This window comes from Haemaphysalis longicornis, unplaced genomic scaffold (genome assembly GCF_048455015.1).
Source record: "Haemaphysalis longicornis isolate Haplotype H1 unplaced genomic scaffold, Haemaphysalis longicornis Haplotype H1 scaffold_4, whole genome shotgun sequence".
Lineage (NCBI taxonomy): Eukaryota > Metazoa > Arthropoda > Arachnida > Ixodida > Ixodidae > Haemaphysalis > Haemaphysalis longicornis.
The window spans coordinates 70,006,028-70,031,507 of NW_027526361.1; the positions used below are offsets into that span (position 1 = coordinate 70,006,028).

Below are 25,480 nucleotides of genomic sequence, written 5' to 3' on the forward strand. Positions count from 1 at the left end.
TCTGTCATTCGTGGCTTTGACTGACGTCCATCAGCGTGTGTCTCCGTGAAGACCCACTAAAGGGTGGTCGTCAGCAGACAGCGTCAGGAACACGGACGCCGGTCACTGCAGATAGTCGGCGAGTGGCCGAGCTAAAAAGAGAAAAGGAGACCGAATCGTGGCGCGCCGAGGCTCGCAAGGAGGCAGGGCGAAGAAGGTCATCGAATGTTGGGGAGAACCAGCGTCGCCACCGCAGGGACCTCCACAGCTGCCGAGGCACGTCCGCCATCGCCAGCCATCTCGGTTTCTGCCGCTCGCGCGCGCCGCCAACCCATGCCAGCCGCGTCGAAAACAATGACCACCTTTTCGCGGAGTTCCAGGCGGGCTCAATGACTAAATCGTGATTTTTCTTTCTTCCGCGTTATTGTAAGCCTCCCCCCTCTGGCAGCAGCAGCAGCAGCAGCAACAACAACAAGAGGAAACAAGCTGAGACGGAAAAAGAACAAGACAGCGCTGGCGCCGAAACCTGCCGCTGGAACACAAGCAAAAAAGAGGCAAGACCAAGAAGCAGACCGGTGTGCTGTCTGTGTGTCTGTGGAGGCGGCCCAGGCCGAGGTAGAAGACGGAACGCGAGGCCCGTGTTGCTGTGCCCGGGCTGCATGGGTCCCTTGCAAGCAGGAAATGGCGGCGTGGGACATTTGGCTTAATGTCTTTCTGAAGGAAGGCGAAGGACGGGAAGAAGAAAGGCTTGCAACGTGCACGCGGGGAACTTCGCGCAACACCAGCCCCCTTCTCCTTCGCCCGCCGCCGTCTTCGGCCTGTGCCGCTTCGGGAGGGGGTTAGCGGCGAACGTCCAAGGCCCCCCCTCCTGCTGTCGACGCCGCAGCGTGCTCGGTCGGCCCTTCGGCGTCGCGACGACGTGGCTGCACGGCTCCACGGAAAGAAGAAGGAGAGGACCACGACGTACGCCCCTGCTGCAGGTCCCCAGGAGAGCACACGCCGAGGCCAGGCGAGCAGGTCCGCGTGTGTGTGTCTGTCGGTGCGTGAGACCTGCCGGCTGACGGACATGCCCGGCGCGCAATAAGTGAGGGGGCAGGCTGGCGAGGCGAGACTCCCACTTCGCCTTGAGGACGGCCGCCTAAGAACAGGGCTCGAAGAGTCCGAGGTGTGCTCGAAAAATACGGGCTTTTGATTTGCTGGTTTCGTGCCAGACACGCCGGATGGAGGCTTTGATGTGCCGTTCGGCTGCCCGCGCCACGGGGAGCAGCGGCTCGCTGATTATACCTATACGGCGCGCGGTGCGCGAAGACATGAGCTGAACGCTGTCACCGTCGGAGAATTCGACGCCTTATTTTCTTTCTCGCCCGAACCGAATTGCACTGGGAAGCGTTCCTGGACTGTGGTTGGTGCGTCCACAGCCAGTGAAGCGAGGCCCACCACAAAAATTAAAATTGATGCGATAGTATTTGTGCTAGAAAATAAAAAAGAAGGAAAACTGATCAGGATATACCCTTGCTTTTGGTATGTCCCTCGTTTCGGTTTAAGCAATATTCATCTTTATTTTTTGTTCTCCCGCCATGGTGGCTCAGTGTCAAAGGCGTTGTGCTGCTGAGCCCAAGGACGATCCCGGCCGCGGTGGCTGGTTCTTTGATGGAGGCGAAAGCGAAAACGCCTGTGTGTCGAGATTAGGGCGCACGTTAAAGATCCCGGGTGCCCGAACTTAATATGGAGCCCTCCACTACGGCACTCCTCATAGCCAACATGCAATGACCTCTAACACCACAATCAATCAGTAAATCACTCAATAAATCAATCACTCAATCAATCACTCAATCAGACTTTTTCTTTCATTATCGCACAGGACCAGTACCAACAGTAGAAAACGTTATTGCTTGTAGTTCCTTCGTAGAGCCGAATAACTGTTCTTTCGCACTCTTATGCTTAGGGAGAGTTTCTTAGTAATTAGTTGTACGTACGCTGCTTTAAAAAAAAAAGTGCACGTAGTGATACCAGAGCGGCGTTTCGCATTTCAAAGCATAACAGACTGCCGAATGCAAAACCTGTGCTTTTTTTGTTAAATTTTCCTATCAATCTGATTCCAATTCCTTTTCCTGCTGATCGAAAGCGTATATTGGAGAGCGGCTCCTCGAAGTGAATTATGATTTTACGTGAGCGTACGTCCTTTTATTTCCGCCGTCATTGTTTATCCAATAGTTTATCCTATTGTTTTTTTTTAATTGTGTCTCTTGTTTGTAAGCCAATTTTAAGACAGTGCAATTACGTACATGGCCGAGCCATCATGTATGCGCCGCTGATCTCATTCTTGGTGCGGATGTGTTCACCTTCATCGCCGAGCTTCACACACCCGCGAGGCGAATCTTAAAGGTTAGGGAATGTACGCTCAGGCTTAAAATTTAAAGATGTGCAATAATGTGACTGCCGGTGCTAGCTATCGAGCAGTGGTAGCGCGGCTTTGTTATGCATGGAAGCAGATTACGCGCTTCGAACGCTTCCGCCTCCACCGCCATACACTGATTATGCTGGGTTTCCTATACGTTTTGTTGCTGGCGGGGTATTCCTTTCCTTCATGATTTTGATTGGAGTGGTTTGCGCTCCTACAGAATGACGCTTCCCGGCAACGTTCTTTTTTGGCTATCGCCGACGCGTGCCGGTGGCTTGAAACACCGGCATATTTTTTCACCCATGGCACATGCTAATGAAAGCGATTGATTGATTGATTGATTGATTGATTGATTGATTGATTGATTGATTGATTGATTGATTGATTGATTGATTGATTGATTGATTGATTGATTGACAGTTTTAAAGCATTGTTCAGTACACCTGTCCTGGTATGTGCTGCTCTGTGAACACGTAATGATGGGCTAAACTTGAAACAATGACAAATTATATTCCGACGGCACGCGACCTTGAGTTATTCAAGCGGAGCGGAAGCTGGTAAGTGAGTGAGTGAGTGAGTACAGGAACGAGTTAACTAGCAAGCCAACGAAACATCCCCGTAGCAAAAAGAACCTCCCAGAGCATGAAAATACAATTTCGACACCACAGCCTTCCTTGTGATCTAAAGAATGAGTAAGCATCAGTGTCGAATATCAGAACGCATCCATTCATCATCATTATCACCATTTTACAGCGAAGCGTTACATTGGCAAGGGTTTCGTGTATTTTTGTTCTCCGTCAACAAAAACACAGTGCGCCCTGTCTTTCTACGCGCTGAAAATTACGGTCGGGAGAGAGAGAATAAACTTTATTTAACTGAACTAATTCTCTCTAGTGTGAGAAGTTAGTGGTCGTTGGTACTAGCCCGGCAGACTAATTGCCTGGTCAGGATAAACCCTTGTTCCGGAGAGTAGTTTCTTGTAGTAGTGCGACGTGCCAAGAAACGTCAAGATGCGTCATTGTTCGTAGAGCTGCGGATACTGGTCGATAACGTGAGAGCTCAGACCGTCACGTTAGGCTTAACGTCAGATCGGCACATACCCGCGTTCAGAATGCTACTAACGTCAGGCCTACTCATACACGCTTTTGCATAGTAGGACATATAGTGGGGACATGCCTTTCTATGGTGCTTCTGCAATTAGAGTGCTCAAATCAGTCATATAGACCTCAGAACGTGTGCCTAACATGACACATATATGTGTCAAAGGCCAAAACGCATGTAGCCGACCATTTTAACGGACTCCGAAAATTTGGACTTGCTGGATATTTCAGACTTTCCCGAGGAACCGCATGCAGTTGTCGCATAGGAGTAATGACTCACGAATTTTTCGGGCAGTTTTTCGTTCCCTCCAGGTCTGAAAAATCGGTCGGCTGCTTACATGTCCAGCTTTCGGTATGCATGCGTGTTCGTACCGCATTCCGGACGTCATGGGTTCGACAGGTGCCCAGATCCGAATTTACCTAATTTCGCCAATAAAGAAATTTACGTTTATTCTCTTTGCGCCGTCATTCATTTTGGACGCAATAATGTTTACCTACCGAGTCAGCTAATGACTTCGCATGAAAATCATGTCGCAGTTCTGCTGCACTGTCCATCGTGGGTTTGCGACAACTTGAAAAAACAAGAGCTCAAGTAGCCGGTTGCTCAGGGTCATCATCATCATCATCATCACCAGCCTATCTACGCCCACTGCAGGGCAAAGGCCTCTCCCATTATTCTCCAGTTACTTCGGTCCTGTGCCAACTGTGACCAATTTATCCCCGCAAACTTCTTGATCTCATCTGCCCATCTAACTTTCTGCCGCCCCCTGCAACGCTTGCCTTCTCTAGGGATCCACTCTGTTACCCTTAATGACCAGCGGTTATCTTGCCTTCGCATTACATGCACTGCCCACGTCCATTTCTTCTTAATTTCTACTAATATGTCTTTAACACCAGTTTGCTGCCTGACCCACTCCGCTCTCTTCTTGTCCCTTAATTTTACACCTATCATTTTCCGCTCCATTGCTCGCTGAGTCGTTCTCAATTTAAGTTGAACCCTCTTAGTGAGCCTTCAAGTTTCTGCCCCGTAGGTGAGTACCGGTAAGATGCAGCTGTCATACACTTTCTTCTTCAGCGACAATGGTAGGCTGCTATTCATTATCTGAGAATGTCTGCCATATGCACCCCACCCCATTCTTATCCTTCTAATTGTTTCTGCCTCATGGTTGGGATCTGGGGTCACAACTTGGCCTAAGTAGATATATTCGCTTACCACTTCCACTGCCTCGCCACCTATCCCAAACCGCTGTGCTGTCCCGAGGTTATTGATGATTACTTTCAGGTGCTCAGGGTAACCTGGATCAGTCCTCATAACGTGGTTTTCTGTCTACTTTGCCACCCGTCCCGGCGCTTTGATGTATCTGCTGGAGCAAAATAAGTGTGGTAATGTATCATTGTGCTGCAAGATCATTTGAATTTCATATTCGGCTTGGTGGCTTAAGCTTGCCCCACGCTGAACACGTTTTGTATTTGAAGTCAACAGGAAACGGAGGGCACAACCTCCTATTTAAGTTGTCCCAGGCTTAAACAACATTGAATTCCGAGATTATGGAATCACAGTACTGCTTCACACGAACTGTCTTTGATGTAGGGATGTCGATAGGGGAAACATTTAATAAGAAATGTTGCGCTATTTATCAATGCGGCTGCACAAGCAGCAGTAACACCCCATTCAAGCTACAGCCTGAAGTAAAAAAGGGCATTCTTACGCTGGAAGCAATTTCAAATAAATGACATAAATTTGATTGCACAAGGGTTAAGCCCTTTATTCGGATAATGTTGAAAGTGAAAGGCTAGTTTTCATTTTCCATTGAAGTCAAAAGACCGGTAGAAAATGGAGACTAGAAAATGGAGCACCGAATTCTTTAATTTGTGGGTTCCAGCTAAACCACAGCTAAACCAGCTGTGGTTTAGCTGGAAATGAGTTACATCCGTGGTCACATGTCGAACTCTAGCATCAGGTGCGAACGGAAATCACGTTCGTCTTTTTTTCCTGCTCTCGTATAATGTTATCACACAAGGAGCAAATAGACAAACAGAAACGAGGTGTACGGCGGCTAGCTCGGCGCGGTCTTCAGAGAGCACGGTATAAATACACGAAGGAAACGCGAGCTCGAACCGACAGAAAATCGTGAGAGCATGGTGCACTTTTTCTTTGCGTATTGGTTCTCTGCGCACCATCATCGTGACTGAAGCTCGATTTGGCCCGAATTCTTTCCCCTTCTCGTGCGCACGAAGGCTTGCTTGCTCCGCCGGCTCGACGCGGTGGCGGAAAAAAGCGAAGCGCAGAGCACCGTCCGCACGGCATCAGCAGGCTGGTCGCTCGGAAGAACGTCTCTTGTCGGGCACCGTCGTCCTCGGCAGCTTTTTCTTTGTGTTGACACAGACACACACAGTGGGGCGCGCACTCACTCACTCACCAACTCACCCACCCCACTCACCCACTCACTCACTTGCCCATTCATTCACTCACTCACTTCACTTACTCACTCACTCACTCGCCCGCTCGCTCGCTCGCTCACTCACTCACCAACTCACTCACTTACCCACCCACCCCCCCTCACTCACTCACTTACCAACCCACCCACCCCACTCACCCACTCACTCACTTACCCATTCATTCACTCACTCACTTCACTTCCCTTCACTTACTTACTCACTCACTCACTCGCCCGCTCGCTCACTCACTCACTCACTTACCCACTCACCCACTCACTCACATATCCACCCACCCACGCACTCACCCACCCACACACTCATCCACTCACTCACTCACTCACTCACTCACTCACTCACTCACTCACTCACTCACTCACTCACTCACTCACTCTCTGTCTCTATCGGGCACGTATATTTTTCTTGCTTTCAATATAATCACGGGCATTAATGATAAGATTGGCCCAGAAATTTTTCACTACACACCTGATTACAGTGTCGCTTTTGCCATTAGAAGGTGCTTAAAGTTACGACAAATTAGTTACTGAACTCTGTGGAAAATAGGATGTCGACTGTTCAAGAAATTGAATAAATAAATAGTTGTATTCGTTAGGTATACTTTTTATACTCCAGGCTCCGGCGACGAAGAAGCATGTATGCGCGGTCTCTCTCAATACAGTAAGATAAAGTTTTTCTGTCTAAATAAAGTTTTTCTGTCTGTCAATACAGTAAATAACTCTTTCAAATCTTCTATAGTGCATGGTTCTTGTACTGCCGCTGCGTAACAAATTTTTTTTTAAATGTAGTCAAGCATTACGACAATATAAGTAAGCAATAGGGCTTTGACATTTCTTGAAGTAGCCGATATTCTTGAGAACACTCAAGTGAGCAGATAAACTCAGACCGAGCGAGTAAGTTTTGCTTCTGGCAAAACCGTGTGTGTGAAGGAAAGTTCGAATGGATGTCGTAATTTCCTTCGCATAAACTTTCTCCACCTTGGGAACTTCCCCTAAATCTGGCCTATTAAAACCGTGTATGCACTATGAACGAACCCTCAGGATACGTTTCAGTTCGGAACATTCCAATTACAAGAACTCTTATTCCGTCGAGAACTTAGCTACGCTTTGGCGTTTCACATGTTAGGGTGATGGGTGAAAAGATAGCAAACAATCTCTGATGGACGATTGATGTGATCTCTGGTGACCACCGGGTTTCACCTAACTCTCTGTGCATGCACAGAGAGTGTGAGAGAGAGGAGCCACTATACGTAAACCACGTTATTTACTGACTCTGCATTAACCTTCACGTTATATATGAGCGTACTGCAGTCAAACCGCAGTGACACTAAATGATGAGAAACAGAGCAAAGCTGTTTCGCTTGAAGTTGGGCTTCTTGTCTTAAATGTGATTGCAGAACTGCTTTTTTGCGCACATCCAGTCGATGGCACCCGAAGCAAGTTCCTTTTATCAAGACTCGCGACAATTTGCAAAGCCCCAGTAGCAACAAAATTAAAATCTTTGGTCCTTTTCGTTTTATCAGCACCGTTTCGTGAAGTCTAAAGAGCGCTAAAGACTGCGGCATACCTAAACGACTAGCAGCAGGAATTTTCCGTGATTCTTCTCAACTTTAGGAAAAAAGGCTTACAAGATGAGCAGGGTAACCGGGGCTTTGAAAAGAGCGGTGCAGCTGCACGTATTGATGCTCAAGTTGAAAAATACGAGAAATAAAGAGAAATTGTTCAACAACGGCAGAGATGCGGCTATGGTGTCTGGCTCACTATACATCTTAATGTTCCGGAGCGTTCCGAAGAAGCATATACAATAACGCGCCTCATCTCTCAGGACTCATCCCGGTGTGTTACGCCAAGTTGACTTCCCAGGTGTTGATAAACAGGGGAAGCATACATTTTCCAAGCGAAGGTGTTTATGCCTCACTGAAGGCGTTCGATGACGCACAAAAAGGCGCTGCAGGAAAGCCAACTTTACACAACGGGTGTTTCAAAACGATGATGGCAATAAGCGAAGCCACTACAAGCGCCTTGGACCTGGGTCCTACGGGTTACAAATCCGACGTCTACCTGATTGTGCCACTCCGCCAAGGTCGAAGCGTCGCGTTTTAGCCATAGTTCTCTTATGAAAGGGGCTTCGATATTTTTTTTATTATAAACAGAATAAAAGAAATGTCAGCAGCTTTCTTCTCCCTTTCTCTCTTACCCACACACTCAGCTGGTGGTTGTTCATAAACTAAAGGTCTGAGCTGCAAAACAAGTTATACCAAGTTCGATTGCCTGTAAAGCTGGTCATGTATGTGTTAGGTGCGAAGAAACTTCCAAGGCAGTGCAAGCACTGAGGAACCTGGACTCTGCGGCCATTTTCGGAGGAGAACATTCTGTGCCCTCTCTGTCATCCGCTCAGAAGGCAACGAAGGAATTCTTACGCTTTCTATAAGGGCGACGAACTTAAACACCAGACTATAGACTGAACCCCTCCAGTGTCAATCATTGTCAGTGCTTCAGCGCTGGACATACGTGTCTACTCCAACTTTTCTTCATTCTTTCTTTTCTCTTTTTTGCCTATTTTCCCTTTCCCACGTGTAGGATAGCAAACTAGGCTCTGGCCAGGTTAACTTTCCTGCCTTCCTTCTACACCCTTCCTTGTCCTGTGCGTTGCGTTTGCTGCGCGGCAGAACGCCGCACTTGGTAAAAATAATACCTAACCATTCCAGATTCCACACCATACAGTCGAACCTCGTTATAACGAAGTAGTATCTGGACACAAAATTAGTTTGTTATATCCGATATTCGTAATAACGGTACAGGTAAAGATCGGCTGTAACAAATCGACAGTCTGCCTGGCGCAAAAATACTTGATACAAATATGCATTTTCTTTAGGCTTCCAACCGACTATAAACATGAAAACCCTCACCTTTCCCCTTTTTGCAGTTCAAGCTGAATGAGCCGGAACATGAGTAGGGGAAATTACAACAAAACAAGGTTCACTTGACAAAACAGGTCTGAGCCTTTATTTGATGAAAGATGTGATCTTCATCTGGTGGCTACTCACAGCACTGAGCAGGATGGAGTTTTCCACAGTGTCCACAAACAAAAGTGCATTCATACTTCTGCAGTTTCGGATGCCGGAGGGTTTTTCCAAGTAGCTTCTCAGCATCCTGGTCTAATATTTCTTCGTTATATGCCACATCGCACGCGGCTCGCGGCTTCAGTTTCGTTATAAAAGAATAAGTGCCACTGAAATAAAGCGTGACCAACCAAAGATCGTATTTTGTTTGCTATAGCCGATAATTCGCTATATCAGTGTTCATTATAACGAAGTTCAACTGTACCTTGGCGCATAAATTACGATATTGTGGGCTTATAACTTATGTTTGAATCGGTTGCGCGGTGCGCGCACGGTAAAACCTTTCTCATGAATCGCTGCATGGGCTGCACGATCCGCTGACCAAAGTAAAACAAGCGCATACGAGTGGGCGTGCACGTGCTCGACGTTGCTCGGCAAAGGGGACGATCGTGGTAGTGGTGGTAGTGGGCGGCGAGCGAACGTCGCCCCGCGTCCGAGAGGCCAGAAAAACGGCGACAAAAACAAACAGACAAAGCACGAGGAAAGCTAGCCGATGGGCGAAAAGTGGCGCGAACCGTGACGGAGAGACGGGTGGTTCAGCTGGCGGGCCGTCCGACACCGGGCAGACAGCGGGTGAACTGGCGGTGAAGTAGAGGCACCGTGCAAGGAAGTAGCAACTGCAACAACACAAAAAAAAGCAAACAAAATGGCGGCAGGTGATGAATGATGACGCAATGTCAAGCCGGCTCGTGCTGCCGACGCTCTTGACTGCCTGCGCGCGGCTGGCCGCCTGCCTGAGGCCGCCCTTCTGTGGGCTGGCCGTGCAGATTTTCACACGTGCCAAAAAGAGAATGTTCCACTAGGAGAACAATTTTTCCTTTTGTAAACCCTAGTCGCGCTTTCGTGAATGTCATGGAAGGACATCGCATCCCCGTATAGCATCGGCGGCACTGCTGGGTGACCAGGATGTCCACGTTGTAGTTGCCCAAGTGAAAATTATTTTAGCCTTGATATGGATTTAATTGTGTGCAAATGGTGGGAAGGGCGCGGAGAAGCCGGAACAAACGCCCAAATAGCTAGCCTTTAATGGTACAAATTGGGAATTTGCACCCGTTTAATGAAATCATGTTAGCGATCATGACATCATTCTTTGGTACGGTTCATTGAATGTTACGTATGGTTCCTCATGGGTTATGCCTTTTTTATGGGAAAAGTAGCACGAGGGGAACTTCAATTTTCTCGGGTTTTAATTCAGCGAGTACACATAGGTGTACGCTCAAGACATTCGCAGCATCTACATTTCCCACCGTTTTCCGCTCCTCCAGTACCAGATTGGAACGGCCTTTCCAGCGACATCGCAACCATTATACCTTTCCGTCATCCTTCATTGAAAACATCAATAAGATTCTATTTGTTAAATCATTGGATTCTACGTTTGTTACTTTGTTACCGACCCCATATGCAATACCCTCTCCGGGAGTCTTTAATAAAAAGGAATCGAATAAAATAAGAAACTTCACTTGATGCAACATGCAATGATTTCAGCAGACAGAACTGTGATTTTGGGCGCTTTAGCACGCGGTTACTGACTGTGAAATTTAGCATCTATTTTAGTTTTTTAGAGTGTTTTGAGTGTTGTTTTTAGATATTTAGAGTGTTATTTTTAGATATTTTAGAGTGTTGCTTCTACATTCGTTGGTAATTCACACATACAGCAAAAAAGTTCGGTGTAACATAGCATTGTCACTTGAGCAGATCATTGTCCATTAGCATTTTTGGCGAATGACATTTTAGTTGCGAATTCGGCAGGCATAGCAAAAAGTCGACGTTTATCTGTGCTGCATTGGCCTCATTCGGTTTTGTCCGATTAATAGACGGCATGCATACTCGCAAATTATATGGGAAAACTGGTCATAACTATGGGTGCCGGCGTGTGTCAGACATTTTAAAACAACGAGTTCGTTTACATGAAGTGGGTCGTGAATTTACTGTTTATTTCAGACAAGCGAAAAAAAAAACGAAAAGAAATAATTTCAAGGGAGATGTTACGGAAGCAAACATCGTAATAAACACACAAAAACATCACACGAGCAGTTATTTTCGGGGAATGTCGAAAAAACAAACGAATTAACTGGCAAAACGACATCCCCTCACCTCCCCCCCCCCTCCCCCGGATTTTAGCACACAACTCAGAGTGAGAACTGCTGAAAGGCATGATGATTACGGGTGTTTGTTTTCAGGTTTCATATATATATATTTAAAATCGGGGAGAGAAATCGGGTGCAAATTTTTAAATTGATAATCGGGGAAATGGGGTTTTTCTTCTTTTTTTTTTTTTTGCTAGACCATTCCGAAATTCGGGTTTTTTTTTTTTTCGGGTTAAATCTACAGATGTACTAAGTAATACGCTCAGTTTATTTCATCAGTACGTTTCAGGAGCTTATGAAATCTAACTCGTTACAATCGGTGTTTGTTGCACTACATTGCGTGCCATTTTTATTCAACTTTTGTTTTCTCTCTATTGCTGCTTTCCCGATTTCTCACATTCACTTCACTGCATTGTAATCATCCCCATCTGGCGTAGCAAGCACTGCCGCTAGCAGAGCTGACCTCTCCAGCCCACATTAAAGAGCTCTCTCTCTCTCTCTCTCTCTCTCTCAAGCAGGTAATCGGAGGGATATCAGGGGTTTCTAGAAAACACACTCCGAAATTTGGCCTTTCGAAATGGATCAGTAATCGTGACAGTAAAGAGCATTGACAACTGCTAAGAAATGAAACGTTTTATTCACAAAGAGCTGGTCATCGATGTTTTTACAAACCCTAACTTATATTCCTAATCCTCTGCAAGAGCAACATGTCCGTCTCCATTTGAGACCTGTCCGATATATTTGAACGCATCTCAGCAGGGAGAAAGTTCTCTCGACATCACAGCTTCCATTATCTAGGCACAACAATGTCAGTGCAGCATCTGCCAGCCTGTGGTAGCGAGCGGTAGAGATATGCTAATATTCAATGACTTCGACAGCTGTGTTTGTGGGGCTTGTTTCCAGCAGGTACTGGTTGGGAACGGCGGATTGTCAGCTCAAGATTGTGCGGATTACTACTTTGAGAAGGTCCATTCTGGGGTAATTCGGGTTTAACCCGATTCTCTTGAAACAAGCTCTGGGTGTAAAAATAGAGAAAAACGTGGTTTTACTCGAAAACGAACAGCCCTAGTGATAATGAAGTGACATTGTTGACTGAGCTCATGGGCATTATTGGGAGAACAAAGAGGGAATTGAAACTATCGTGTGAGAACTTCATATTCTTCTCTCATCATGAAATCGACGAAGTCTCAAAAGCCACATCAAAGCCACGAAATGTACATCTTCCGGCATTCCTGCCCCGAACCTTAAAATGTAGTTTGAAGTTAACATGGTCGGATTTTTATTATTTAATTCCTGTTGTTCACCAGCCTCCTAAGCTGGGATCTGTGACAAAATTGCAACGCATGCACCTTTAATATCTCCACGTCATAACTATTAGCAAATTAAAGTTAGTACTGTCTTGGTATGCATGTTCTGCTGAAAACATGAGGTTTTTTTTTTTTCTTGCAGTACATAGGATGCTGCGGTATTTTACACCCGCTACCATCCATTTTGAGGAACCCGGTGAAGGGTTCCCCACTGCAAGCATGTGCGTAATGACAGAAAGACAACTTAACGAAAGAGAGCCCTCCCAGCAGGTCACCACAAGCGAATTGTGTTAAAACAATAGCGAGTCGTTGGTGATGTCGTAGGTGGAACGGGAAGACGGTGTCAGTACACCCCCCCCCCTCCCCACCCCACCCCCCCTTAAGGAATTTGCGAAGAAGTTCAGGAAAAAAATCATATCCTCTTTCTTAAGAGAAAGATGGTTGAAACGGGAAGCTTTATCCCATGTAGCCTGATTCAAAGCAAAAGTCTGAAATCCAAACCCTTTCGACCATGTCGGAATGACGCAGTCGGATAGACATTGGCTTCATAACGCGAGGGACCGGTGTTTGATTCCGACCACGGAAAACTTCTATTTTTTCTTAAGGCACTTGATGTGCTTTTGTGAAAACCCATTGCTTGGGTTTGAAGGTTTATTGAAAAATATAGCTCGTACATTGTAATACATTGATTGGTACAGAAGGAGGTTTCAAAGTGAAACACTCTCGGGGGATCTCCTGTAACAACGTTAGATAGTACATAAATTCACAGAGGTGCAGCAGCATCCGATTACAGTTGTGTAGTGGAAGTTATGCAACAGAAAAGCAAAAACATGGCAGAAGTAAAAACTAACATGGTGCCGGGAGTGTTTAGGCGACGAACAATGCTTACATAATGAATATGCACTCTGATGCGTTAAGTACCATTATTCGAACTTTCGAATAGTTCTCAAAGAAAAAGCTTTTTAATCTAGGGTGAAAAGAACTTAAAGGGGCCCTGAAAGGCATTTTGAGCACACTAAATGAAGTAGCGCAATCGTTAGATTGGGTCGTCAAGGTCATCTGGGCCAAGTATTACTCTTTTACGCGCAGCGGAAAGCTCACACTTTTGTTGCAAAGTTTGTCGCTTTTTTCTCACCCTTTCCTTCGTGTTTTTGGACGCCGCCATCTTCACATGTCTACATCATCGATTCCCCGATGTTCGTCATGAGCTAGACATCCTGCTATTGGGCGGCTTTTTCACGCACTTCCGGCAAAGAGATGAGTCGTCTGCTCAGCGTCGACTCGCCGGCTGATCTGCCAGCGTAGTGCCGGAGTGCTTGGACATTTTACGACAAACGAAACAAGTGTAAACAAACGCTTAACCGTTCGTATTGAATGCAACACGGCCATAACACGACATGGATATTCTCTTACCGGAGTACGCCCCATAAAGAAAGCGTTGAAGCCCCGTGGCACTTCTTTCGTGCAATCGCAGAGAACGCCCTGAGCCGAATGCCCAGGTTTGACGGATACATTTTTTTCCACTTCAAAACAATCCAGAGATGCGTTTAGAACGAACACAACGTCACAACATGCGTTGCAAGTCTGAACCGCGATTGACAGACGATGGGCTGCCTCCTCCTGCCCCTCGTAAATTCGGCACTCACCTCGCGCACGGTTTGCGGGGACGAACAGCAAGTCACTTAACTCTGGCGCGCAAGCCGAGATGGCTTTTAGCCACGCACACTGCACATACCCCATGCGAGGTTGAGTCGTACGTCGCTCGAGAAAGATAATCCAGGCCATGGGAAGCGCTATCCACCCGTAGAAGCACAACGTCGCATTTCATCGCGAAACAAAGGCGTCCACAACACACACACCATCGCCTCCTGTAATGCCAAACGCATCTCGCACTTCCAAATGAGAGTGAGTAGTATGCCTGCAGTGCCCATATGCCGCGAGGTGGGGCCCCAAGCTGAACCGGGATCACGCAACCGTAACAGACCTCTGGGGTGGTTTGTGCCTTGTTGCCAAGGCAACCGATGTTTGAGATCGTCAAAGAAAGGCGCTCGCTCCAGCGCTAGAAAGCTCAGAGCCGCGCCGGAGCATGTTTAGCCAACGTTGCCGCTCTCCACCACGCGTCGCCCCAAGCTGAACTGGTCACATGATTGAAGCGTTTTGTGCACGGGTTCTGTATCGGCTTAAAATGTCGCCGGCATGGCGCCGGCAGGAATTACCACCACCGCAAAATAAGACCCGGCACCAGCGGGGCCACATCTGATACGGCGCTTTTTGGATAAACAGTGCGCGGTGCATGAAAGGGACCGAGCGCAAGATCCTCCCCAGCGGCTGCGAGTTCGCCGCCGATTAAGAGTCACGTGCTGCACTGCAGCAACGCACACCGCGAAAGGGCAAGGCCAGGCCACCGCACACATGCGGCCAGATTTTTCGTTCGCTTATCCATCCTTCAGCGGAGTGCGGAATTCATGGTGTCAACAAAACTTGCCCGTAGCAGACGGCAGTCGGAGGAGCGTAATGCGGAAGTACGTCACCGCTGACTAGCGCAGCATCATGGGAGGCAGTGCTCCGCGCCGTCAACAGTTGAAAAGAGGAGGAAACGCGGCGCGACGATAATGCGCGGTTTTTGATTTACGATTTCTCAGCTAATACTCATCGCTTTAACAAAATTCTTGCGGGAGGAGATTGCTAATACATTGTCTTATTTGGTTACATGTAGATCCATGCATCGGCGGAAGGTATTTCAGGACCCCTTTAAGGAACGAAACAATTTAATTTCAACCTACATTGTGTTTCAGGTTGTTGTGCCTGGAAGCAGAACTGTACGTTTCCCGTGATTAGTGCGTGCCTTCGGAGGAGAAGGCTATGATGTTCAGGAAATCTGGTACAGTACATCAAAGCTAAGCAAAGCCATCAATGACGGTGACATGAGAGTGAAGGCGATAAATTAGTAGTCTAACTTAAGTAGCACTACGCTTCTGAGTGGAAAGATTTTTCAAACTGTTATAAACAGGATATATAGGAGCCGTGTATGTGCTGAAGCAGATTATGCGAATTGCTTGGTTTTGTAAGTGTTAAATGCCAGACAATGCCAGTAAGTGTTTCCTCGTGATGAAATAGAATATATAATTCCGCTGTGAACGAAGGCAAAGTAAAGCAAACGAAGTACGTGAACAGGGAAATTAAAATAGGACCGCAACAAAACGCGGATACCAAAGCATATCTTCTTAGTGATTGATTTAGCAAGCAGGTTAAACATTATATTGTGGTCTAAAGTAATTAGTAGAGATACCGCAGATCTTAACGCGGCTATGCTGTTTTTGCGAAGAATAGCAAATGGAATTAAAGGAAATTGCTTTTGATGTGAGTGAAAGATTATAAAGCTGGTTTAAGTGGGGTTTATATGAAGCTGGGTACTTCCACACCAGAGCGAAATATTTCTTAAATCGTTGTTTAGTCATTCTGTTACACTGCTCAAGCTTACGTCCTCACGAAATTGCGTGGTGTCATCGGCATAAAGGAGGCAATTAGTATAATTAAGGCAAGCGTGCAAATCATTGATATTACATCACGAAAAGGAGATGGCAGGCAGGAACCCTGCGGTACAACTCTGGTATAATAGTTGCAGGTTGTGATAAGGAATCTTTATATGTACTACGTGATTTCGGTTAGCCATATAACGACGTAAAAGATTTTAGACGGGCGCACATTATCCGAGCGACTCTAATTTACAAAATATGTGTTATGTATAATCGTGTCAAACATCTTTGTAAAATCACACAACAAGGCCCAGTCCAGCAACCCAGTCAATAATAGTTTTAATTGTGTCAGTGAATGTTATCAGAGCCAGTTGCGTAAAGTAGGCAGTGCGTTTCGGGCGTAACCACTTTCGACAAGAGGAAGCATCGCGTTTCAGCCATGTTTCACTTCATCCACTATCACCGCCAACATCAGAGAAAGTTGGCTTTCCTGCAGTGCGCTTTGTCATGCACCGGACGCCATCAGTGGGGAATAGAAAGCTTCGCTTTAATAATGCGCCCTTCACAAGAATGGCGATTCGTGACTCCCCTGCACTGCATTGTGGCGAGAAGTGTTGTTGCGACTTGCGTGGAATACGTGCTACAATTTTTTCGCTAGCAAGTCAATGCCCGGGGCATCCTCTATTCGCCGACAACATTCCGTCGAGTGATTTATACAGCCAAAATGAGATGTCGGAGTTGCCTTCTTTAAAATTGAAAGGTGAAGCCATCGAGCTCGAAATTAAAGGTGTTTATTCGCTCCCGCGCAATTTGAAGTGTATATTTCGGACTCATTCGGATTCGAATTCATATATGCAACAAAACTGTCCAGTTTGGAAGACGCAATACGTGTAGAGGGCGAATGGCCGTTCCATTGGCTGAACAATAAAAAAGAACTTCCCATCCCTGCGCGCTAAATTTTGTTTGTGCTTGTGAGCATGTGCTTCAGAGCCCATTCGTCACACATTACTCATCACGGACACATTAAGTCGGGAAGCCGCGAAGCCCTCTCGTGCCCACCCAGCCGATCTGTAAACAGTCCTTTCAAACAATGACCACCTACGATACCTTAAGCACCGCCGGTAGTCATTATGCAGCACGCACGTCAAGTGGTGCGAAGGGGGAGCCCGCAATACACTTCACAGTTGGAGGCGATTTTGCCAGCTTGACTCAACAGAGCTGAAAAACAGAGCGTGCTCGCGTGCATGTCACATTTCTATACTGCATGCGCAAGGCAGCGTGATGATGATGTGAGCGGTAATGACCCGTAGTTGCCTATGTACATAGAGTAAATCCAAAAGAAGACAGCGCAGGCTTATATACCCATGGCACCACTCAGAAAGAGATGTACATTAAGAAAACTGGCGTCCAGAATGACCACAAGGTACCCTTATAATGCGTGGCACGTCAACATTTTTTCCGCCTTGAAATCACACCTGACGCTGTTAACAAAGTCACATCGTATGCCAACAACGCCACAAATCGCGTTCTCAGCTGCTACTACCACGTCGACCTGTGTTCTTGAAACATGCCACGCGATAACAATTCCACCTGTTCCGTAGACAGTAGAGAAATGTACGAGCACGAGCGTTCTTAAAGATGGTTCCAAAAAAGGCAAACAATGCAACGTCTTCTTCACCTCATCTTCAGAAACCCAACGCCGAACGACGCATTTCATTGCCGTTCCAGGCGGGCGAGGCAGTTCTCCGCGTAATGTACACGCGGGCCAATTTTGAACGCACGCGGTAAAAGAGGTGTCCCATCCACTCCTGTCAATGGGCCTTCCCATTTGTGCGATTGCCGACCGCGCGGTGACCACGGCGAGTCTACAAGAGTGCGCCTTTTGTAGCTTGTACACACAAGAGCTTCCGCACGGCTTCAAAGCACGCAGCGGCGCCAGCAGCGAGCGCGGGCCATAGTGGTGGCGTGTCAATTGTTGATTCGGTCGTCAGGAAGCCGACGCTGTCATTTTCCTCGCATGGGCACGCGCGTCCCCTCGCGCCCGCCAGCGCACAAAACTGCGAGGCGAAGCGCTGTGAAATTGCCGGAGCCGTCCGAAAACCATCAGGCGGAAGAGAAAAAGGGGCAGCCGGCGGCCGTTTTCTCCTCGTCACCGCACGCTGTGCGCGGGGCCCATCCCGAACAGGCAAACAAGCTCCGAGAAGACTACAGCGGGACCGTTCTTCAAGCACGCGTGCGCGTCTCTTTTGTCAGCGGTATCCTCCGGTCGCAGAGAGACAAAGCCCGGCAAGCATATCCATATGGCCGAGAAAACCCCTTCTGGTCTCCCGCTGGCTGTCTCCAGAGCGAGTGCTTCCCGTTTTGAGGTATCTTCGAGCATCGACCCTCGCTTTGACAGCGCATGCGCGTGGTCGTCGCTCACTATCGCGTGGGCGACATTCAAGGCGGAGGACAGCCCGCTTCTTTCACTAACGAAGGATTGCCAGCTGTGAGCAAAATAAAGAGCACCAACAGCGGGCACGTGTCGCGTTTCCCTGGGGCAGCTACGGTGGCGGCGGGGCATCCTCAGAATCGCAGACGGTGGCTGTCGGGAGCACGGAGGGAGGGTGGCTCTCAGCCCTAAGCTGAGGGCTCTTTCGGGAGGATCATTTATTTTACGACGGGACGTCCCGTCCCCCTCCTTTCGGACGTTTTATGGTCCCTTTGACAATCGCGTTCGAACGGCCCGGCCCGCGGGCGCTCTTCAGACCACGTGCGGGCCTCCGCCGACGCCGCACTCGACCGCGTCCCGCCGTTCCGTGAAATCGGCCCGCTCCTCGGGGCCACAGTCGCTGCCGCCGCCGATTCCCTGTGTCTCTTCTCTACCGGCACGAGCCCACGTCGTCGTCACCGCGGTCGAAATTGCCCTACTCATCGAAGTGCTTCGTTACTCAGGACGGCGTCGCGACCGGTGTCCAAGCCCCCCGTTCTTCTTGCTCACCGCGTAAACCGTTTGTCGGCGCCATCCTTTTCACACGAGCCGTCCGAAATGAGCCGCCCACCTTCGCTTTATCTTTCGCCGCGAATTCTTCTTCGGCCCCTGCGTAAACCTGCGCGCCCCCAGCCCCTTTTCCTCCCGGACAACTTCCTTTTGTCTTGCAGGAGGGGAGCGCGCGAGTGAGTCTCGAACATGGGCTTATCTTGCTCACCGCAGCGTTGCTTGTACCGAGAAGTCCCTGAGGAACGAGTTCGCGCGCGAGCTGACGGCCAGGGCGATGTCTTGTTTAGTGTGAGCCGAAACAGCCTCCGCTTACCAGCATAGCACGGTCACTGATAACGCAGGCCGCGCTCTCCCCGCCCATTCTGCCGCGTAGTCCGCTGCCCCACTCTTGCTCCTGCTTCTGCCGCTGTTGTTGGTGCTGCTGCTGCGCTCTAGTCAGGCGTGGCGAGCGATCAGTCAATGGATATAGACATCAAATGCCACCGGTTCTTCTCAAGGTACGTATTGAAAATGCCCAGCTATACAGCGCGTTCAACGCGCTTGGTTTTATGCTCGACGCTCGTTACGACAGTGGCGAAGAATAGTGTGCTGTGCATTTCGCGTAGTTCTTTTGTACGATTATGCTTAAAGTGACCCGGAAGGGAACGCAGACATTGTCTGATTACCTTACTTCTTTAGAGCAAGAATACGCAGGCCAGTTCTGCGATTTTTCAATCGATTTAAACGGATTATTTTAAACTCTAAAAGTGCGTTCGCAAGTGTCGTTTCCCTACGGCCAAGTCGATTTGCTGACGTCAGCTACGACGACACACTGGCAATACTGTACGGCCACATTTAGCTCATTGCTAAAATGTTTATCCCGTGAAATCTGCGCGTGACAGAACAAAAAACCGGCATTAACCATGGGATTGCCAAAATCTGAATTTTGAAGGCTCAGATAAGCATGAAAGCACAATGCAATCCGGTGTGACTTCATCACGGTAGTTGGCACGGCTGCCGCAAACAGCGCATCAGGTTTGATGGATTTAAATAATGGATTCCGTGGGTCAAATTGCACAATGCAGCCGAAAATGGCGAATTTGCTTCACTGAACCTTTAAGAGACTTCAGATGACGTTACTCAGTACCTGTTGCAGGGCATCGTTCTTTCCGGAAGTGATTTGTATGACGCTTAACTTATTCATTTGATCAACCGATTCAGAACTCTGACTTCAAGATTAATTGACACATGAATGCGTGCCCAAGTGCAACTTGAATTTGGCGAAATGCTCGGTATTTCTTTTGATGAATCTTCTGGTTGGCCGCGCCATTGTTATAGTTTTCTTCTCACTTCCGGTTGTGGAAATCGAAACAGTTGAGCCGACACACGTGCTATGACGTATGGGTGCATATACGCTATGGCCTGGTGGGGGGAAGGCCCCAAAAGGCTCACCACAAAAATTTTTGAGCAGTATTAGTTTACTATAAGACAAATGTGGACTCGGTGAATGAAAAAGCTCAAGGGGAAGTGGGAACGGTGGGGTGGGAGGGGTGACATCCTTTCTCTGCGATTCGTACTCCAAAATGAAAGTTAAGGACGCCGTAAAGTTTGCCTCATCGGTTAGAATTGAACTACATTATAAAATTAAGGCAGTGTCTATTCTGCCGGCAACCGGGAGAATTTCTGAAATGAGTTTCTGCCGGCAGTCACCTCCTATTGGCTCTCCGAAGTCACGTGACAAAGTGCCGGGAGAATTCTTTTTTCATAATTATCCCGGCTGCCGTGAGAAATCTATGACGCAATTTTTCACGGCAGCCTGCCTGCCTATAGAACGCCGGTAATTTAATTACGCCGGCGGCACTTCTGCCCACTGAAATCGCGATTGCTCAATAGTCGCGCGCGAGCGCTTTCAGTAGTTGTAAAATTTCGTTGAACGTTCGGAAAAATGTTTGGGATTCGTTGCTCCAGTAAGCGCCCATTCAACGTCGGCATGCGCAGTTATCTGTGTGTGGGGGGGGTGGGGGGGGGGGGGGGGTTGACCGCGATGTGCGGCCGCTTGATCTTTGGGCAGAGCCCCGCAGAGGTGGCAGAATGAGCTGCCTTCACAGGCTGTTATCGTTTTCGGGTACACTTTCACGATAGTAGAATTGAATAGCTTGTGGCTGAATGAGCTGCCTACATACATGGGCGATCACTTTCGGGAATATTTACGCGAGGATACAGCCAACCACATTCGGCTGTCTACGAGCCATAAAGGTAATCGCTCATAGACGCCAGCATTAACTTCAAACCAATTCAATAATTACCCCGCTCATCGGCAAGCTGCAGTGTAAACTTTGAGCCCCCTGAGCCCACCGTTAACAGGTCTGTATGTTAGCTGAAGCATACAACCGTGCCTACCATGTCGTTTCTTCGTCGTGTTTCTGTTAATGCCAGTAATGCGGCATTGGGTAGTATTTACCCAACACGTTAGGCAACTTGAAGCATAGAATAATATACAAAGTAGCATTATTTCACTGCAGTGGACTTCGTTAGAAAAACTATGAAGCTGTGTCAGCACTCGCATAAGCAACTTACAGAAAAAAGCATGGAGCAAACTTTTTTATTGCACAGTCCCCTGCCCCCTCCCAAAAATCAACTCACTAATGAAGGGAATTAGCTCTTCCTTCCAAAAAATACACTTTACAGAAAAAGCATTCAGCAAACCTTTCTATTGCACAGTCCAAAATAATTCGCCTGCACAGTCCTCGAAAAATAATTCAATAATGAAGGGAATTAGCACTTCCTTCAAAGAAAAACATGTACACTCTACAGAAAGGCAAAGTAAACAGAGTGAACGATTAGCACTACTTTGTACGAGCAATGGCCGTGCATGGGCCACATTTCCAGAGCTTTGACTTGGGCTTCTTGGCCAACCCAACACACGGAAGATGGTGCCACAACAAACACCAGTCGCAAAGAATGGACTCATAGTCATCTAATTCTGTCTTGCACTGAGCACACTTCCAATCCTCTTCTTTTTTGATGTTAGTGACCATTACTACAGCTTCCCAAGCATCATCAGTGAAAAAGCGGCGCACAATGTTTATGTCCACCATCTCATCACGAATGCCATCGTGCACTTCCTCCGGCCTCGCTTCCACACAGTCTTCATCAATTAACTTCCCTTTGATAGCTTCTGCTGCTGTCTTCGCCCCTACGAGCCAAGTTAGCACGGCTAGCTTTTTCTCGTTTACTGCCAGCTCGGAGAATGGCCTCTGACTTTCTGTTCGCTTCCGCTTTCGCGGGAGCCCAACGACAGTGAGCATATGCCCCTTTGGACGGCCACATCTCTTCATCGCAGTTGGCACTTTGATGTTTGCAACGTTGCTGGTTGTAGTGCAGGCTTGCGAGAGAGAATTTTCATCTCTGCAGGTTTCCACCTGTGCATTGCTGGGTGGGGTACATGAGCACTCGGCAATGTCAATATTTTCTTCCGGGAGCTCCTCACAAGGTCCTTCCTCTTCAGCAGCTCTGCACAGTGCAAGCTCCTGCAAGTGTTCTGCACTTGTAGTCTCAGCCGCAACAACAGCTTTTAGGTGATGTGAGGGCCTACGTGCGGAGATGTCCACCTCATGACCATTCTTCCACTGTTCGAGAATCGTCTCTAGAAGAGACAGCCTCTCTTTAAACGTGTTTGTGGAGCATTCTGATGCCATGCTTGCCAGCTTTGACGCAACACCAGCGGCTTTTTTGAACTTTTGGTGTGCCGACAATGTTTTTTCGTTGCTGCGAGTGCTGACTTGCACGTCCACGTTGTCACCACACACATTGTCCTGCCTTAGCCGGCTGTTTGCTATATAGACATCCAAGAACCAGCGTTCAGCACACAGTTCCTTATCATACTTTGGCATGTTTGATGCCTCACGTAGGACAAAGATATGTTGACAAGGCAACAGCATGGCTTTTCGGAAAGAGCAAGAACAATCTGCAGTGGTCGCACTCACCTTGCCATCAGCAATGGCACAGCTGATTTTGTGTTTAGCCGCCACTGAGGCACAGAGCTCTTGGCTGACATAACGAAATGCATATGGCGTCAGCAGGCTTGTGTACATCTTGGCTGCTTCATCACCATTTGGCACTACTGGGTTCTTTTGAAGCATAACTGCTGCTTTGTGTGCTTTTTCGTTGCGCTGTGTGTTGACGATTGCAAAGAATCGCTCAACAAACAATTCAAGCGAACTGAAGCGTTCTACAAGCTGCTTTAACTTTGAGTTTAAGCACTCTGCACGGTTGTTAGTCGAGTTGAAAAAGTTACCACAAGACCACTTAAGCCCCATTATCCATTCTGCATGAATGGTGTGCCAGTTTGTAGTAAAATAATCCACTACTCCTGGTGCCGCTGTTTTCTGGAGCAAGGCGAAGAGCTCATTGTAGGCATCTTCACTTTTTGCGTAGACCATCTGCTGCAAAATGTCTAATGCAGTCTCCTGCTCACCCTTTGAAATTCCCAACTTCTGCATGCTTACTTCTCTACGGAAAGCTTGTAGCACATGGAAAGCACATATGTGAAGTGCCGATGATGGAAAAAGCTCTCTTATGACGGCTCTTTCCTTCACGTCTTTGTCCGCCATGGTCACCCTCACAGAGTCCCATTTGGGGTTCAAATCTTTGAACACCTCAAAAAACCAGCGAAGAGTATGGGCATCTTCAGTTCCAAACAGCCCAACAGCAACAATCTCACTCTCACCATTACCATTTTCAATGATGACCAGAAAGCACGACATTCGTGTCTCAAGCAACTTGTAGGTCGCGTCGATGAATATTACTTCGGGCCAGCAATGAAATGATTTCTTCATTTCTTCGTCTTGAAAGTAAACAGCTTGGAGGTCGCTGTTTTCATCAGTGAGCAAACGGACTGTTGCCTGATGCGTTTCTTTCAGCATGCGTACAACTTCAGGCAAGCTGTTCCTCGGTTTCAACAATTTTTCTTTCGCGGCGATATTTGAGAGATCCTTGAGAAGTACAGCACCGCCGCTCTCCTTTTCCATTTGCTCTCTCACCATCACCTTGTTGGCCTTCAACTTCAGCATTTCGCGAGCCTTAGCTTGAAGATCTGGTGCCAGTCTTCTCTGTTGTGGTAGGTGTCTGAAAAGTTCCTTGTCAACAGGGTGATTGTGCGTCAAGTCGAGAGACCTCACTTCCAGGAACTGCCCCTCCTTTTCAGCAGCAATGTAGACGTTGAAGCTGCAGTCTTGCTTGAACGTCCTAGGAAAAACGATGAAAAGAAAAACAAGGGTATGCATTAAAAGGACTAAGCTCAACTAGAAACTTATGGATGAGGAAGTTTAACAGTGCTGCATAACTCAATCTCATCAAGTGTAGGTTATGGCAGTATGAATGTTGAACAAAAAAGCGGGACAATTGTTATTCTATTCAGGGTAACTATTAACCAGTAGTAGGGTGTCATGAATGCATTTTAAGCTAAACAAGGGCGCCCCCCAGCTATGAAAATTTGTTTATTTTGGTCTTCCGAGTGGATCGCTGTATCTCATAGGCGCGAATTATAACCGCAAACTTTTGGAACGTGGCGCCTGCGTGACGACACCGTGTCGATCAGTATAGGAATTAGCGGATGCTTACATTTGCGTCCGATCTGCAGCTGCTGTATAATACCAAGACAGTTCAGGCATAGAAGAACAAGCAAACAGCGCGCGATATACAAAATCCGTGTGTAAGTACTTACGATGATTTCCGTGCTCCCTTGTTCGTGCTGACAAACTTCGCGCCGCCATGGATGCAACAGTACCGAATCTGGTAGTACTTTAATCCTTCGGGCATCTTGCTGGCAAGCTTTCCCACGCGGTTTTTCGCCGCCGCAATGGTTCTTGCATCCCTCTTCCATAACTGAACGCAGTTTTCTTCGCTGTACTGCGTGATCCGCGCTTCCAGTTCATCAAAACTGCGGAAGCGATCTCCGACCGCAAGTCGCACTTTGCCGGTATCCGTCTCCTGCATTTGCGAAGCACTCGAGCCTTGGCGTCGCGTGCCCGCAATTGATAATTACGGGCACACAAATACTGCCGCAAAGCAGCAAAACAGAGTTGTAACAGAGTTGTAGGGAACGCAACGAAATAGCGGTTCACGCACGGGCAAGAATGGCACTACGGGCCTTTTTCTCTCCGGCACTTTGTCACGTGACTTCCGAGAGCCAATAGGAAGCGACTGCCGGCAGAAACCCCCCTGAGAAATTCTCCCGGTTGCCGGCAGAATAGACACTGCCTAAAATTAACCACTCCCGAGGACGGAGGTTCAATCCCGGCCGCGGTGACTCCTTCTCAGCTAGATAAAGCCGAAAAGCGAAACCGCCACCCCTGTGTCGATAGCGTCACTAAATAAGCTACGCTTGAGAGTACCGCCATTTCGTGCACCCAGAATAGAGTGAACTAGAAATATTCTAGTTCACTCTACCCAGAAGAAGCGTTTGGGGGCCATTTTTGTTTCTGGCTTGCAGTGTTGCCATCTCTCCGAACGAAATTGCCGCCGGTTGTGACGGGCAGAGTGTGACCGGCCGCTCTAGCGTCCGCGCAGCAGAGAGAGAGGGAGATGGGAGAGAT

General features: G+C 47.8%; 1 protein-coding gene and 2 long non-coding RNA genes across 4 annotated transcripts in view; 1 reads left to right on the plus strand and 2 right to left on the minus strand.

Moving 5' to 3' along the window:
- Positions 1 to 8,932: 8,932 nt before the first annotated feature.
- LOC144178893 (uncharacterized) overlaps positions 8,933 to 25,480 on the minus strand; it is a 145,640-nt gene continuing 129,092 nt past the window's right edge. The window contains exon 5 of the long non-coding RNA XR_013324088.1: positions 8,933 to 9,672. This is a non-coding gene — a long non-coding RNA (uncharacterized LOC144178893). The remainder of the gene's footprint in view (positions 9,673 to 25,480) is intronic.
- The window catches only part of LOC144178895 (uncharacterized), a 191,553-nt gene continuing 182,716 nt past the window's right edge, over positions 16,644 to 25,480 (plus strand). For both annotated transcript variants that reach the window (XR_013324090.1, XR_013324089.1), the window contains exon 1: positions 16,644 to 19,402. This is a non-coding gene — a long non-coding RNA (uncharacterized LOC144178895). The remainder of the gene's footprint in view (positions 19,403 to 25,480) is intronic.
- Positions 21,473 to 23,956, minus strand: LOC144178891 (zinc finger SWIM domain-containing protein 1-like). The gene has a single exon (XM_077707040.1). The coding sequence runs from the start codon at positions 23,954 to 23,956 to the stop codon at positions 21,731 to 21,733; it is 2,226 nt and encodes a 741-aa protein (XP_077563166.1). The 3' UTR covers positions 21,473 to 21,730.